We start from the raw sequence: 16691 nt of genomic DNA on the forward strand, positions 1-16691 counted from the left end.
TGCTTTCTCTTTTACATTGTACAATTATGTCTTCATTTTCCAGCATCAGGTTTTCATAGGTATGTGGTTCCATATCATGGTTTCCAATTCAATTCCATTGGTCTACCTGTCTTTTAAAATATTTTCTATCCTGTTTTATGATTGAGTATCAGTGGGTTGTTTTTACCTGAAAGAAAAGGAATTATAAGGAGATTTTGATCCATAGCAAGAAATCACCTCCATTTTTGGAAATACCTCTCCAGCATGGTGCTTCTGTTTTTGGAAGAAATATCAGTTTCTCAAGGGTCAGAAACAACAGTTCAAATGTCTTATTCAGGTAATTTTGTGAAAGTTGTGAAGTCTGTGTTTATTTAATTTTATACCCTTAGAAATACAGAGACATGGGTAACACTGTTCATGATGACCCTTTTCCTTTCCTATGTTTTATTTGGTCTTTTGATTAAAAGTTGCCAAGATATTTCCTGCCTTATTTCTTAGCATTTTCTCACCAAACACTCCTTTCAAAAATATTTTGTATTTTTTTATTGTTGTCTTCTTGTGATAAGTATAGACCTCATTTTATGTGAGTCTGTGTAGTGATTTTCTATTCTGTATATCAGTAACCTAGTTATATTCCTTTTCCTAAAAATGTTGGACATTCGCAAATTTGTCTTCATAAAGTATATTATCAGTTCCTGAAGTTTTTGTTTTTGGGAGGAAGTTGCTGTGGAGAGACAGTTTTAGTTATTTTCTTCTTTATAATAGATGTGTGCCTGTTCCAATTTCCTGGCATACTGGCATATTTGTGTTTTCCCGTTGTTACTATTGTTATGTTTGTGTATTTGACACTTAAGTGATTCATCTGATCAATACATTGGCTTTGATTTTGAAACCTTCTCATATATTACTGTCTCTGTCTCCTAATTAGCCTCAGGTATCAACATTACCAATTCTATGGTCATCTGTGCAAACATCGACTGAGTGTGTTCTTAGATGAGAATATCTGATTTATGCCTGAAAAGTATTGTGTTAACTGAGGATTTATGTGGGATGAATACTTCCACTGAGTTGACAATATCTCTGGGCAAATGGGCCTGGGATGGTTAAGAAACCTAGCTCAATAAATATAATGACAAAGCAAAAGAGAAAATAAAGAAACAATGGTTCCTCATGTTTTTCCTTCAGTGCCTAACCTGAGTTTCTCTCCTAAGCACCCCCAAAAGATAGACACTGGCCTAATGGTAACAACAAAATCAGTAAATTACCAGAGTTCTTTTACTTTAATTCATCCTTTCTCAGAATACGTTAAGGGACTAATTCATTTCAACTTTTAGGACTTCTATCTTCTTTATAAATAAGGTCTTAATTGTGCTTCAAATATCTTGGAATATTCATGACTTGCTGTATTACAGTACCTGGAATCTGGTATTGCTCTGGTGGCTGTTGGTTATATTTTTATGCTGGCACCCAGTTATCTTGCTTTGAAGTCACTTCAGGTCTAGGCACTGATTTCTCATTTCTTTTTTTGTTGGAAGTGTGTTTTTTTCCTTGGCTTCTATTTGCTCTCCGAATTTCTGATCTGAGGATGTATGGTTGAACAGTGCTTCTCACCCCAATTTGGGGGATTGAAATCTTGCTGTAGGTGTGGTCTTTGTGACAGCAATGAGAGAGTACAGGATATTGGTTTAAGGGACCACCATCTGGCCCTACTACTCTTTTAGACTGGATAAATCTAGTGTAGCCAAGGGTTGCCTAGAAATCACAGAGATCCACTTGCCTCTGCCTCCCAAATGCTGGGTTTTAAAGTTGTGCTCCACCATGACCTAGCATCTATGGCTAACTACTGCCTGGCTGCACACTCTGTTCTTTAGTCGAGGTGCTTTTGTTTGTTTGTTTGTTTTGTTTTTTGTTTGCTTGTTTGTTTTATTTAGACAGGGTTTTTCTGTGTGGCTTTGGAGCCTGATCTGGAACTTGCTTGAAGTCACAGAGATGCACCTGCCTCTGTCTCTCAAGCAATGGGATTAAAGGCATGTGCCACCACCAAATGGCAAGTTTCATTTGTTAATGCACAAACATAATACAACCACACTTGTAGAAAACATTTAAAGTCTCCACAAAATTGATGCCACTGATCCTACTGAAGAGATGGGGAGCATCCTTCATTAATACGTGATCAGAGTTCTTTTAAATTCGTGACTCCACCAGCTAAAATGACAGGATTCAGGAAAGTTGATTTCCAGGGGAAAAAGAAATTTCTGATCTGCGGAAATTTTTCAGGTGTCTGTGGTGTTGGGTGTGTAGATTGGGCAGAATGAACATCTTGGGTCTTCATATATGTGGCAGGAAGCAGATGTTCAATTATTCTACATATTTTTTCTGTGTGGGCATCAATGTGGCTGGGTTTGCCTCAAACCACATTGGGTCATGAGAATTTGCAGAAACGTTCCAACAGATTACTCCTATTTGTGGAGAGAGCTCTAGGCAATGGGGCATCTTTTGGGGGAGTTGTGAAGTCTGTTTATTTAATTTCAAAACAAAAAGAAACATAGGTGACTGGGTAACGTTGGTCAAGATCTCAGTTTACCTGGCTGAGTTTCCTTTGATGAGAAGTTGATTATATTGTCCTGCTTTTGTTCTTGGATTCTTATCTCCATCCCCTTTATTCTTTCCCTAATATTGTACACCTTGTCGATTACTATAGATTTATGTAAGTATAGACGTCTCATTGTGGCAACATGTGTATTATTTTTTGCAATCCTTTTGTGAATTCTCTTTGTTTACAATTTGCATATAGCTTTAAAATTAGATTTCGTCTTATAAGTTGCCAGTTGTTTGATTGTTGTGCTATGAGTGCTATTTTTATGGCTTGTGATGGGAGTAGAGAAGACCACAGATGCCACATCGTGGTGAGCAAAGGGATGCTAACCCAAGATGGGGACTATGGAATGGGGAGGCATGGGAGGCCATGTGGCAGACACTCCTGGATGCTGGGTGGGAACCTGCTGCCAAATTCAGTATTCTGTGAGGTCCCATGTGGTCCTAGCAACTCCTCTCATTATGGTGATGGCCGTTGAATACTTCAATCTGCATCTATGGAAAGTTTTAAATCAGGGATCTTTGTGTAGAAACATCTGTGTAGTCAGCACTAAGTGCTTTTAGAAATCATCTTGCCAAATTTGGAGAGGCCCAGTTGTTCTAGAATCTTCTATAAATTCTGCACTTAACATTTAACATGTATCTGTAAGATCCATTTGGAGTCAATTTTTATTCATGCTGTAAATGCCATTTCTTTTCTTGACTAGGCCTCTTTCCGCTGGATGGGAAGGGCAGAGCAAGGGGACTGTGGTATCTGCTTCATTTGATTTCTAATTACCTGGTAGGGAGGCTGCTAATGTTCTAGGCCAAACTGGGTGGTTCTAGCCAAGGAGGGACTCTGGTAAGTCTTTCCCATCAGGAATACTGGTTTCAGGGAGTTTGTAGTTCTTTTCCAGTATTCTCCTCTTCTTCTGCTCTAGGGAGTTGTAAGGAAGAACACAATCTATACCATGGTGATGGTAGGGTGTCCAGAGAAGTTCTCCTGAGCTGGTATTTCTCCTGGAATTTCTCTTGACTATGAGGCAGACTGTGGTTATCTTGGTCAATGTAGTAACCTGGGGAGTAGTCCTTATCCCTTGGATCTCCCTGTATATGTATTTCTTGGATAGTGGGGACTTTACAGGCCTGGCCTTTGAGGATATGATGGTTGTAATATTACAGTCCAGTGTGCTTGCACAGACACTGATTTTGGTGTGCAGTGGGAATACAGATGGGAAAACTGATAGTCTGGTTTCTAGAATTTCTGAATAATGTTCCCCAGTTTCATGTTTGTCTTATAAATATTGCAAATAATTTAGAAAATGGTAGAAAAATGGTGATATGGATTGGCTTTCAGCAATACATGTTTAGAATGTTTTTAACTTTCTACTACCACCAAACAAAATAGTGTGATTCAGTGCTGTTTAGTTCCAGGGGACAAAAGTTGTTTCTGGTCTGCAGAGATTTCTCAGTTAGGCATGGTGTTGTTCAAGGTGTTAGGGCAGCATCCACATCATTGACCATAATCCATGTGGCAGAAAGCAGATTTTAGATTATTCTTCCATGTTTTGTGATTGGGTCAGTGGGGCTGTGTTTACCTTAAACTTTAAGAGGCACAAAGGATGCAGAGTCAAAGCAAGAAATCACATTTGAAGAGTGCATGGGACTTCTGACTTTGGTAGCTAAAGAGACAGAAATGACATATTAATGGTCATTTGAGTTCATTTAACTGGAGTTTTGAAGTCTGTGTTTATTTATTCTCTGTACACAAAGATTCATAAGTAGTTGGATAACACTGTCAATAATCACACTTTTCCTGGTTATGCTACATTTTTTGTTTTTATTAGTAGATGTTTGACTATATTTCCTGGCCTCTGTTCTTGTCTTCTTCTCTCTATCCTCTTTAATTTTTACAAATATTGTACACATTTTGAATGTTATAGCTTTGTGTTAAGTATAGAAATCATATTATATCAATCTGTCTACTGTGTTTTTATAATCCCATTGAACATTCTGAGTATTTCCTTGGGAATGTACCTTTTTGAAGGTTTTTTTATGTTTTTGTGAATGTAGCTTTGTAATCAGTATTTTGTTATATATTGCTGTTCACTGTCATTGGACTTTATCCATTTTATACTGTAAATTAATCATATACAACATCTAAACTAAGATGAATCATTTTCCAAGGATCAATTAGTTACTTCTTTATTTATTTAGGTTTTGTTATTCTTCTTGCTGCTAATCTGTGCAAGAGGTTTGGCTTATCAGATACAACATATTGTGGATGTTGCCAGGTTCGTCAGCTCATCATCATTTGGGTGATGACCAGAATTCAGATACCAACACTCAAGCGGCTCATTGTTATTTATATTCCATATCATGTATACATGTAGAAAAGTTTCTATCACATGCAGAAACATATGCAAAATATATCAATAAACTTGGTAAATTGGTAAATACTAATACCATCAATTCTATTACCATCCATTCTACTATTCTACACCACAGTTGCACTGTGTCACATTACAGTACACTGGAGACTGTAGTGCTAATTCTAATTGGTCTTAATTATGAAAACCTGGAGTCAGACAGAGGGGTTAATGGTGAAAGTTCAGAGGAGGAGAGCATCCAGCCTTCATTCTTACCTCTTCTGAATCCTGAGACCAATGGGACTTTCCTGTACCTAGAAATTTGCAGTCTGAATACAATGAGCTTCTGTCGCCTCCAGCCTTATCTTTCTATCTCCACCCAGTCAAGTTACTCCTATCTCCAAGTCCCAATAAAGGGAATAAATGTTTGAGCCACGACCACCTGGCTCTGTTGGACTTTTAGAGTGGATAAATCTGGTGTAGCTCAGAGAGGTCTGGAAATCACAGAGACCCACCTGCTTCTGACTCCCAAGGGCTGGGATTAAAGTTGTGCTCCACCATTACCTGGCCTCTATAGCTAACTACTTCCTAACTCCACATTCTTGGGTTTGGGTAAGCTTTTTTTCTGTTTTATTTGGTTTTGTTTTCTGTGGGGTTTTTGTTTGATTTTTTTGAGACAGGGTTTCTCTTTGTAGCTTTGGAGCCTGATCTGTAACTCATTAAAATTCATGTGATGCCCCTGTCTCTACCTCTCCATTCCTGGGATTAAAGTATTGCGAGACCCCCACCTGTCAAGCTTCATTTATTAAAGTATAAAAAATACCACCACACATGGAGAAATTATAGGTGGCAGAAAATATATGTCATATAGATTCTGAGTTGATGATTTTCATCCTTCATTAATACATGGTCAGAGTGCTGTTACCTTTGTGCTACCTTCCACTCCAATTTCGTTATTAAGGAACGTTGAGTTCCAGGGAAGAAAAGGAATTTATGATCTGCAGGTGTGCATGGGGTTGGATGGGTGGATAGTGCAGATTCCACATGTTGTGCCATGATACATGTGGCAGGACGTGGACCTCAAATTATTCTACTTTATTTTATATGTGTGCATCAGTGGTTCTAGGTTTGCTCAAACCACAAGAGGACATGAGAGTTTGCATAACCATAGCAAGAAATCACCCTCATTTTTGGAGAGCTCTAGACAATGGATTCTTTCTGTTTTGAAGAAATACAGTAGCAGGATGGTCCGAAGCAGAATAGGTTCAGGTCATTATGAGTTTATGTTATGGGATTGTTGAAGACTGTTATCTTCTGGGGTGGAAGTCAGGATCAGGAACCATTGTTCTTTTTCTTTAAGCACACTGACACCCTATTCAAGGTGCTTTAGTCAATCAGGCCTTATTAGCAAATCAGACCCCTAGGTGACTTGGGAGTCATAAGAGCTGTACGGCCCTTCTGGCCACTAGATTCAGGCTGAGCATTGAAGGTGAAGGGACCAGTTCCCCATTTCGGCATCCATAACAGCTGAACACGCACTTGTCTGACCTTGCCTTGGTCACTAGAAGGTTAGGCTCCTGCCTCATGGCAAGGAACCAATCAGAATATAGCTGGTGGTACTATACTTAACAGCTCTGCGTGTGCTTCATGGACAAATGCACAACAATGATGCACAGAGCATAGAAAATACCCTGGGAGGGCCTACGGGCCATAACAACCAGTTGACCAGTTAACACAGGGCAAACCCTCCAAGCCTGGAGCCACACCAATCCTGAGCCTGTGCACACCCCTAGACACTTCCCTTATGCTACCCTATAATATCTCTATGCAGATGCTTCCAGCTGTCTTTCCTAGCCATCCGCCATAGCAGGTGGATGCAAGACATAAGCTAACGTGGGGTCACAACTAGGTGGAATAAATTGGAAAATTTATCAGTATATATAACTAAAAGAGGGATCAAACTGAAGGGGTTTTGGTTTAACAATGGAAAGTAAGGATAAATTGATGGCAATTTTCTTAGAACAATAGTTGTAAACCTTAATGTTGTGATGATGCCTAACCATGAAATTATTTCTATTACTACTAAATTACTGTAATTTAGGCAGTGCTATGAATTTTAATGACAATTTTTTTAGAGATACAAGTTTGCAAAGAGTTTCAACCCACAATGTGAGAACCAATGGTGTGATCTGTGACTTCTATCCTGTTAAATTTAACCTTTGAGGTAGCTAATATTAAAAAGTGTGTGAAATGGCTGAAAGGGATGAAGGTAGTTGCTCCCATGTCTTCCTACCTTACTTTGGATCTTTAGGACCTATGTTGGGGGGTGAAAGCAAATTGACTCCTGAGGGTTGTCATATGATCTACACACACACACACACACACACACACACACACACACACACACGCACGCATGTGCATGCATACACACAGATAAATAAATGTTTACGACATAAAATTAAGGGGTAAGAATTAGTTAACCCTTCTATGTACATCAACTGAGTGGGTAATTTTTAATGCAGTGTCTAACTTCAGGAAAATTATATAAACATGCAACATTATTTAAAACCATCATATAGCTTTATGAATGTTATTTATATACCCTCTATAATCAATGTTATCAATAAAAATGAACAAACATATTCTTCAAAATTCTTGTTTGACTTGCAAAATCTGCTGTCTTTGAAGAGGGTAGTAGAACTGTAATTAACATACACAAATATGTTAACAAGCAGTTCATTGAACGAGTTCAGATCATATACAAGAAATCCAAAAAAGCCTGTGAAGTTGAGATTTTTTTCAGTGAGTATTGGAAAAACACATATTACAAAATATTTCCAGTGAAAAATTATAGAAGCATCCAATACGATGGGCTCCTCCATTAATATTTTACTGTAGTAGGAGCAAAACATCATGACTCCTAATTTCATGTATCTAGGGTCATACGTAACACTGTAGCCATTATTGTTAAGGTCATTATTTTTTGAAAAACAGGAAATTTAGAAATCAATACTTTGCTGCAATAGAGACTGGAATAGACATTTTCCTCAGAGATAACCTCAATTATCTTTATGTATGAAAAGCTAAAATAAAATTAGCCATTGATTTTTGCACTCAAAAACTATGAGTGGAAACATAAATACATTTTAACAGCGAAACTTAAATTTGTATCAATATACAAAAATTTGTATCACTACACAAATATTTTTTAAGCAACAATACAAACATATCTACAGTGTGTTGTAAGAGAAATTAACATAAATTTCTATTAATATACAAAAAAATTGAAATTACTAATTGTTTTTAAGTTACATTAGATTCAATAATCTACCTTTTTATTTTATGATTCATATATTTTCCTAAATATAAGTTATCCATGACCCATCAAATAATCAAAAGACTCCCACCCACCAAACTTTGGGAATGTGGGAGTCATGTTCTCCAGATGTTTCCTGCTGAAGGCATCCTTAAGGGGTCACTGAGAAAATTTGAGATTAAGTTTAATTCCTGTGATGAGCAACCAGTAACTTTAGTTGATATACCTGGCCTGTCAGCTTCAAGTGGTCTCACTTGCTATAACAATATCTATGTCAGCCGGGAGCAAATCTATAGCCTCTTGTTTTCTGTGGAAACAAAAGCAGAATTGCTCCTCCAAAGCAGTGTTGATTCTCATTTGACAAATATATTTTACTGTTTTAAAGTTAAGGCATTCTTAAAGTATATAGACTCCTTTATTTCAACAATCCCTCTTTCAATGCCATTTATCTGGAGCTATTTAACTGTTTGTCTTTTAGCCTTTTTACTGCCAAAGCAAACTTTAGATTGCTAAGCCACACATGTATCTTCATCATGTTTTCCCAGATGTCAATGCTCTCTTAGGATTTCATGGGAGCAAAGTCTAAAACTCACAGTATAGTCATATATAAATGGAGAAGAACAACACACAACCTTTCTAGAGCTCTAGCATTCGCATGATTGTCCTCTGGCAATCATTTTGACTAAGGTTATCCTTGCTACTTAGTATACTGGCTGTTCAAAGGTAAACAGTAGGGAGAAATTCATTAAGGAAATATTTTTCATCATTCTCAGGCCTTACATTAAAATATAGCATGTTGGGTAAAATTTACTTAAATGTTTTACTCCTTTAGCTCTTTAGCTTTATACCTTTTGGGGAGGGAACCTCCCAGGTCCCAAATTGATACACAGTTGCATGTTATATAATGCATGTCCTTTACTTGGCTTATTTCTAGCCAATATTTTTCTAGTTAAATTATCCTATCTACCTTTTGCCTCTTGACTTTTACCTTTCTCCATTTATGTATATCTTACTTTCCTTCCTACTTCATGACATGTTGTGTGGATGGGTAGCTGGCCCTGTACTCTTCCTTTTCTTGAGCCTTCCTCCTTGCTTCCAGATTTATCCTTCTGTGTATACTTTGTTTCTGATACCACAGCCTATCCTTTCTCCTGACTCACTATTGGATAAAAACCTCTTCATCAGAATATCAGCTGTTGTATCCAGGCAAAGAAGAACAGCTTCATAAAATTAATCTAATACATCAGAAAAAAAATTAACACATAGTTACTTCATTAAGCAAATTTTCTATAGCATAAAAGTAACACATTTTAAAATAAGGTTCTACAGAAACACACATTTACAATATGGTCAGTATTTTGCTTTAAGTTGCACACATGTATGTGATATTTTAGAATGCCATGAAGTATAAAGATGTGCATATTGACTTCACTTGGGAAGAGTGGACTATGCTGGATACTTCTCAGAAGAATCTCTACAAAGATGTGATGCTGGAGACCTATGAGAACCTCAATGATATAGGTAAGAGTATATTTTCCTTCCCATTTTAAAATAATAGTACAGCTGTTCCTTAGTTATTGGTGCTCTTCTTTAATTTGATTGAGAAAGAAAAAGAATGTAATAAATAAATCAAAGTTGTAAAGCTCACTGATTACAATAACATATTTTTTGCACATTTGCCTATATTATTTTTCAATAATACTGTATACATTTTCTTGCCCTATATTTTAGGATACTCTTGGGAAGACAATATTATTGAAGAACATTGTGCAAGTTCAAAAAGACATGACAGGTAATTTTCATTTACAAGCTCACAGAAATGTGTCTCTGAAGAAATTGAAATGTGTTCTGAAGTTTGAAACAGAAACAGCAGTGTATTTAAGCACAGCTTAATTTGCATTGATGATCATTAAATTCTCACAAGAACATAGAATTCAATTTCAGGTAGTTTAACTGCATTTGCAAGGCAATATTTTAAGAAAGAAGACAAGGAAATAATGCATTGGGAGAAACTGCCACTTAAATCATTACACCACAAAAGCTATGCTGTAGTACCGTAAATGCACTTATTTCATACTACCTATATTACTAAAGATATAGAAAAGATTGAATTGATAGTTATGTCTCCAAAACTTCCATTAAGCAAATACTCCATAAAAAAGTTGGTTTTACTCATGTACTTGCTGTGACAGGAGAAATTATTGTCAAGAGTCAAGGGGCAGTTATTGTAGGGAATGTATAATCACAATAACGTATATCTATAAGGAACAGAAAGTCAAAATGAATTAACTGAGGAAGCCTCTTTTTTGTAATCTTTACATTATTAAGAATATCATGTACTACTCAGGATACAAGCCATTTCAGCAGAGATATGTAGAACATGATATACCTCTCTTGCAGGATATTTAAAAGTTGTGTAGTAGTTCCCATTTTGAGCATACTTGCTGAATTTGATTCAAGTGTACCAGGAATTTGTTTTCCATCTTCATTGATAATAAACCAAGCTCACTCTGTAGAAAAGCCCTATGACTCTATGACTGTGTAAATACTTCTCTTTGTTGTAGTTCATTAGCAAATGTATTATGCCTCACAGAGAACGAAAAATTAAAAATACAAAAAGGATGATAAACTTCTGAATTTTTCAAGTTCTCCTCATTAAATGAAAAATCATCTGTAGAAAAAGGTTCTGAAAATGAGAACCATGTAATAAAGCCTTATATATTCACAGCTATTTTCAAAGATACATGCAACCCTTAAAGAAGGGGAATAGAAGAATGTAAGCACAGTGATAACACTATAATATCTGATTCGTCTTTGCAACTGAAATAAATTGTAATATTAATTTATACAGGTAACAAGATTTGACATTGCATAGAATATGGTAAAGCATTTACATATGACCCTTTTCCTGGCAGGCATGAAAGAAGACAAACTGGAGAGAATTGTTCTGTATACACACAATGTGATAAAGCCTTTGAAAATAACAGTTATCTCCAAAGTCATGAAAGAAAACACACTGGAAAGAAATATGAATGTAACCAATGTGGTAAAGCCTTTGCATATCACAATTATCTTCTTACTCATCAAAGAAAACATAGAGGGGAGAAAACCTACGAATGTAATCAATGTGATAAAGCCTTTACTCATCACAGTACTCTTCATAGGCATAAAAGGACACATACTGGAGAGAAACGTTATGAATGCAATCAGTGTGGTAAAGCCTTTACTCAGCACAGTCATCTTCAAATGCATAAAAGGACACATTCTGGAGAGAAACCTTATGAATGTAATCAGTGTGGTAAAGCCTTTTCTCGGCACAGTCATCTTCAAAGGCATAAAAGGACACATACTGGAGAGAAACCCTATGAATGTAATCAGTGTGGGAAAGCCTTTTCTCATCACAGTAGTCTTCTACTGCATAAGAAGACACATACTGGAGAGAAACCCTATGAATGTAATCAGTGTGGGAAAGCCTTTACTCGACACAGTAGTCTTCAAATGCATAAGAGGTCACATACTGGAGAGAAACCCTATGAATGTAATCAGTGTGGGAAAGCCTTTTCTCATCACAGTACTCTTCAACAGCATAAAAGGACACATACTGGAGAGAAACCCTATGAATGTAATCAGTGTGGGAAAGCCTTTTCTCATCACAGTACTCTTCAACAGCATAAAAGGACACATACTGGAGAGAAACCCTATGAATGTAATCAGTGTGGGAAAGCCTTTTCTCAGCACAGTGCTCTTCAAAGTCATAAAAGGACACATACTGGAGAGAAACCGTATGAATGTAATCAGTGTGGTAAAGTCTTTTCTCGGCACAGTCATCTTCAAAGGCATAAAAGGACACATACTGGAGAGAAACCCTATGAATGTAATCAGTGTGGTAAAGCCTTTTCTCAGCACAGTGCTCTTCAAAGTCATAAAAGGACACATACTGGAGAGAAACCGTATGAATGTAATCAGTGTGGTAAAGTCTTTTCTCGGCACAGTCATCTTCAAAGGCATAAAAGGACACATACTGGAGAGAAACCCTATGAATGTAATCAGTGTGGGAAAGCCTTTACTCGGCACAGTAGTCTTCGAATGCATAAGAGGTCACATACTGGAGAGAAACCCTATGAATGTAATCAGTGTGGGAAAGCCTTTTCTCAGCACAGTGCTATTCAAAGTCATAAAAGGACACATACTGGAGAGAAACCATATGAATGTAATCAGTGTGGTAAAGTCTTTTCTCCCCACAGTAATCTTCAAATACATAAAAAGACACACAATGGATAGATACCATAGGAAAGTAACCCGAGTGGTGAATCTTTTTCACAGCACAGTATTTGACTGCATCAGAAATTAACTTATACTTGGTGATTATGGAAATTTCCAAGGCCAAATCTCAAAAATATCAGGGAAAAGTACAAAAGAAATGATCAGGATGTAAGCTGACAATAAATGTCTTTAAAAGATGGTTGCTAACCAAAACCACAAGAGTGAGTTTATCTCCCATATGATAATAGGCATCATTGGGAGATCACAATTCCACATGTGAGATGTACCCCTGCTTGATTTTATACCTACTGTAAGGACAAATTAGGAACTTTCAGGCTCGAAGTCTGACTCGTCTGAATGGGCTCATATTCTACTTCCCTGAAACCTGCAAACATTCAGTTTGGAACTCTGAATGGTGGTGACTTGTTGGGAGCCATACAGGTTGTCATTAACCTTTAGGCCTAAACTTGGCACACCACAAGGCTATAGAACTGTCTTTTGATTATAAATGACTCCCCGAAGCATGATCACCCAGAAGGAACAACATGACCGAGACGTCAATCTATTGTCCAAACACAGGTCCACTTACCTAAGCAACCCTCCTGCACCTCACCATTTACCTAGGTAACCCTCCTTCTCCCCACCACTCATGAACTTTTTACCCTGCCAACATCTTCTTTCTTTAGTCTTCTAACATCCTGCTTAAATGAACACCTTTATCTTGGGCTCTTCTCCCCCTACCCCTTTACCTCATACTACTGACTATATAGGCTAGCCTAGAAAAAATAAAATTCGACACTTAATGAGAATCCTCTCTGTGGTCATTCTCTCTTGTCACTTGTCCCCATTCCCCTCCCTGGATATCTTGCTGTAGATTGCCGTTCCACAGGTCGAGACAACTACAGTGACTAGAGATCACATACAGATTGTGGCAAGAACCTGAGATTGAAGTCACTCTATGGATTAGTCCATATTATATTTCCAGAGCTGTGGTGAATGGAAGAATTTTTAGGGAGATACCTTAAGTTTTGATGCTTGAGTATCAAATGCCACACAGGATTCTTTGGTTGTGACTGAGGACAAGCAGACATATAGTGTATTTTGTTTCCTCTCAGCTGTGATGGGTCAGCCCCCTTCACTTTTTCCACTCTTTAGTTTTTGGCAACTCATGCTGTTGTCAGTGACAGTACCCGCAGTCCCTTCTGGGACTGTAATGCTTCTCAGTCCACCCCAGCAATCACTGGTACCTGCCTGATTCACAGGAATAAGGTTGTTCTATGTGACATTTATATCACCCCCATTGAGCAATATCTAGTGAAAGAGTAGAGACTATGAAATTCTAAATTCCAAGTGAATTTCATTTGGGAAAAGACTGATTCCTCCAGATAAGATTCTATCTACTGTAGCAATATTTATGGCTTCTCTGAACACCTTGCTGGAGAGGCAGAACATGAGACTTTGGGTAGGCTTTCAGATGGAAAAACTTTTAATATATGGCTTACTTATATTTCTTAGCTGTGCATAACACTTATTTTCCATCGAAATCTGTTATGACCCAAGGATGAATTACTTATCTTATGTCTACATCACTGTTCCAAATAGCATCAGGCAGGAATCATCTCCCTATTTTTCTATTAATAACAGCATGTTCAATGCTGAAACAATAATCAACAGAAATGCATTCAACAGACTTTCTTCAAATATTTGCATATACTTCATTCACACCTACTTAAAAGAATTAAGAAGGGGATAAATTGGGAAAACGAGGAAAGTGATACAATATATTTTTTTAAATTTATAAAAATAAATGTTATATAAAAATGTGGCTAAAAAGTGAGCTTACCAATTAAGAGGACTGGGTATTGTTGCATTGGACATAGATTGTCCCGTCCTGCAGGACATCAACCTGGGGCAAGAGAGTCAGGGATAGGGAATGGGGACAAGAGACGCAGAAAGAACAGCCACAAGACTGGATTCTGATAGTGGCAAACTTTACTTTTCTCAGGCTAGCGTATATAGTCAGGATATGGAAAGGGGCTGAATGCATTGTTTGTGCACCAGGTTTTGGTATAGGCAGGATATGAGGAAGCCACAAAGAGGATGTTTGGCAGGGTAAAGAGTTTATTAGTAAGAGGTCCAGGAAGGGGTTGCCTAAGTGACTGAGCCTGTGGGTGGATGACTGGATCAAGTTGTTTCTTTTCTTGAGCTGATGTTCTAAGGACCTGCTATGTAAAGATTAACTATGTGGCCTGCCAAGCATGGCCTAGGATCTCATGCCAAGCCCTGAGATTCGGCTCCCAACAATAGATTACATTTGTAGAAACAGTGGTTGCTAATCATCTCCTGCAACTTCTGTTCCAAGGCAACCGTTTCCCTCTTATGGTGTCTTCAGGTACTGCAAACATCCAAATGTGGACAAACACACATATACATAAAGTTTAAAAATAAAATTCTGTACAGTAATATCATAGCCTTGAGATAGACAGCAGTAATTACTTGTCAAAAGAATACTTTCTGGTCCTCCATAGAAGCATATGTGGCCTTCCTCTGAGGAAGCTTGCTCAGAAGGAGAGAAATAGCTATCATTCACAGTGTGCATTTGTGTTTTCCCATTTTTTTCTATTTGTGTTCTAAGTGCTTTTATGTGTGAGGACTGTGGTACTGATATATCTTTTAAATGTATCTCTAACAGTATACATTATAATGTACCATAATAAATCACACATTATAATATATTTATATGTACATCATAACATATACTCTAAAAGATAGTTTTTCTCTGTAAATCTCCATCAGCCTAAATAATTAGAGTTGCAATCTTCTATTCCTATTAAATTTTCCAAAGTATATCCTTATGCCAAAATAAAGGAGATTTACTGATGACAGTTGTTAGTATTCAGCCATTTGTATTGGCCTGTACTTGGATTTCTGACAGGATATGCCTTCAGCTTCAGCTACTAAGAGGGCCACCAGTGCTTTTTCACTGTGTTCCCTTTTAAAAGGGCCCTGCCCATCTCCCATTCTGCTCTCCCTCTCTCCCTCTCTGTGTCTGTCTCCTCTCTCTCTCTCTCTCTCTCTCTCTCTCTCTCTCTCTCTCTCTTTCTGTCTGTCCTTCTTTCCGCTCTCCTAATGCTCCTATCCCTGAAGTCTGGTCTCTCCCCTCCCTTCCCCCATGTTATCATCCCTTTGCCTAATAAAATACCTTCTGTTTGAACCCTGTCACAAGGAGTCTTTCTTAAATTTAAACAGCTTATGTGGAATGCAATCTCCTTGCTAGGATGGATCCTCTTTTAACATAAACCACCAGTGGATAAATGCTGTTAATAAAGAAGTTATAGCAAAACAAACTTGCCTTGACTGTTGTAAAATACATATCACACAGAGGTTCTCTAAAAAAAAAGTCTTAATCTTGAAGTTGCTTTTAAAAGTTTTTATTTCCTAACTCTGAGGAATTGATTGCATTCAATCAACAATTGTAGAAAACAATATGGTGTCCACCATATTCTAATAGACATTGTTTTCTTCATCATAGGGGAATGAAATGCATTTAGCATTCAGAGCTATATCCTCCGAAGTTCAAACAGCAGAATTCTTTAAGCAAATATCTCACTTTCTGTTGCAACAGCCTTCCATTCCCAACCCATTTTCTCCTTTTGCCAATTGAGGGGATTGGAGTTTACAGGGATAATGCTGGCCATTGATTTCTTTGAATTTTTATTTTGACTGTAATATTGTCATTCCTATTCAAAGGACAGTTTTATAATTATAGGTCTGTTTGGTGTCTCCTTTTATCAGTGGTGCTATGAATTTTGTGTGTTTTTATTATAATTTAATTATAATACAGTTTCTCTAAAAATAAGGAAACATTACCTAATTTTGTATTCTGAGAATTTACTGCAAATGAGTTATTTGGGATTTTGTTAGTTTGTGGACTTTCTAGGGAAAACAAGTGTACTTTTCTCCCCTTTATCTTAGCGTCTTCCCTCTTTATTTCTTTGCATACCTGTGTTTTCATGTTTTCCCTATCATTATCGTTTTTGATTTTGTTGTTAATTTTTTTATGGTTAGTACATTGGTATTGGATTTTTCAAATACTCTCCCATACTGTTCTCTTTCCCAGTTTGCTTGAATTCTTAAAATGACATAAGCAAGTATCATCTGATGGAAACACAGTTGATGTCTTGACCCGA

General features: G+C 37.2%; 1 protein-coding gene across 3 annotated transcripts; it reads left to right on the forward strand.

The window, feature by feature from the left end:
• Positions 1–3784: 3784 nt before the first annotated feature.
• On the forward strand, positions 3785–13292 carry LOC113838909 (zinc finger protein 431-like). 3 transcript variants are annotated; one of them, XM_035453582.1, is made up of 4 exons: positions 3785–3799; positions 9645–9759; positions 9970–10030; positions 11238–13292. In XM_035453582.1, exons 1-4 carry the CDS (start codon positions 3785–3787, stop codon positions 12517–12519), a joined length of 1473 nt encoding a protein of 490 aa, XP_035309473.1. In that variant the 3' UTR covers positions 12520–13292. The 3 variants fall into 3 exon arrangements, with proteins under 3 accessions (XP_035309473.1, XP_027290218.1, XP_027290216.1); XM_027434417.2 differs by lacking the exon at positions 3785–3799 and having other exon boundaries at positions 9166–9759; XM_027434415.2 differs by lacking the exon at positions 3785–3799 and having other exon boundaries at positions 9186–9759; positions 11154–13292.
• Positions 13293–16691: the final 3399 nt, after the last annotated feature.

The sequence above is a fragment of the Cricetulus griseus genome, unplaced genomic scaffold (genome assembly GCF_003668045.3).
Source record: "Cricetulus griseus strain 17A/GY unplaced genomic scaffold, alternate assembly CriGri-PICRH-1.0 unplaced_scaffold_1, whole genome shotgun sequence".
Lineage (NCBI taxonomy): Eukaryota > Metazoa > Chordata > Mammalia > Rodentia > Cricetidae > Cricetulus > Cricetulus griseus.

Excerpts from the sequence above, each read along its gene's own strand:
- LOC113838909 (XM_027434415.2), top strand. The coding sequence starts at position 9,639 with ATGAAGTATAAAGATGTGCATATTGACTTCACTTGGGAAGAGTGGACT. Across the intron at positions 9,760-9,969 it reads TGAGAACCTCAATGATATAG|GATACTCTTGGGAAGACAAT; the intron begins GTAAGAGTATAT and ends CCTATATTTTAG. Across the intron at positions 10,031-11,153 it reads AGTTCAAAAAGACATGACAG|GCATGAAAGAAGACAAACTG; the intron begins GTAATTTTCATT and ends TTTTCCTGGCAG.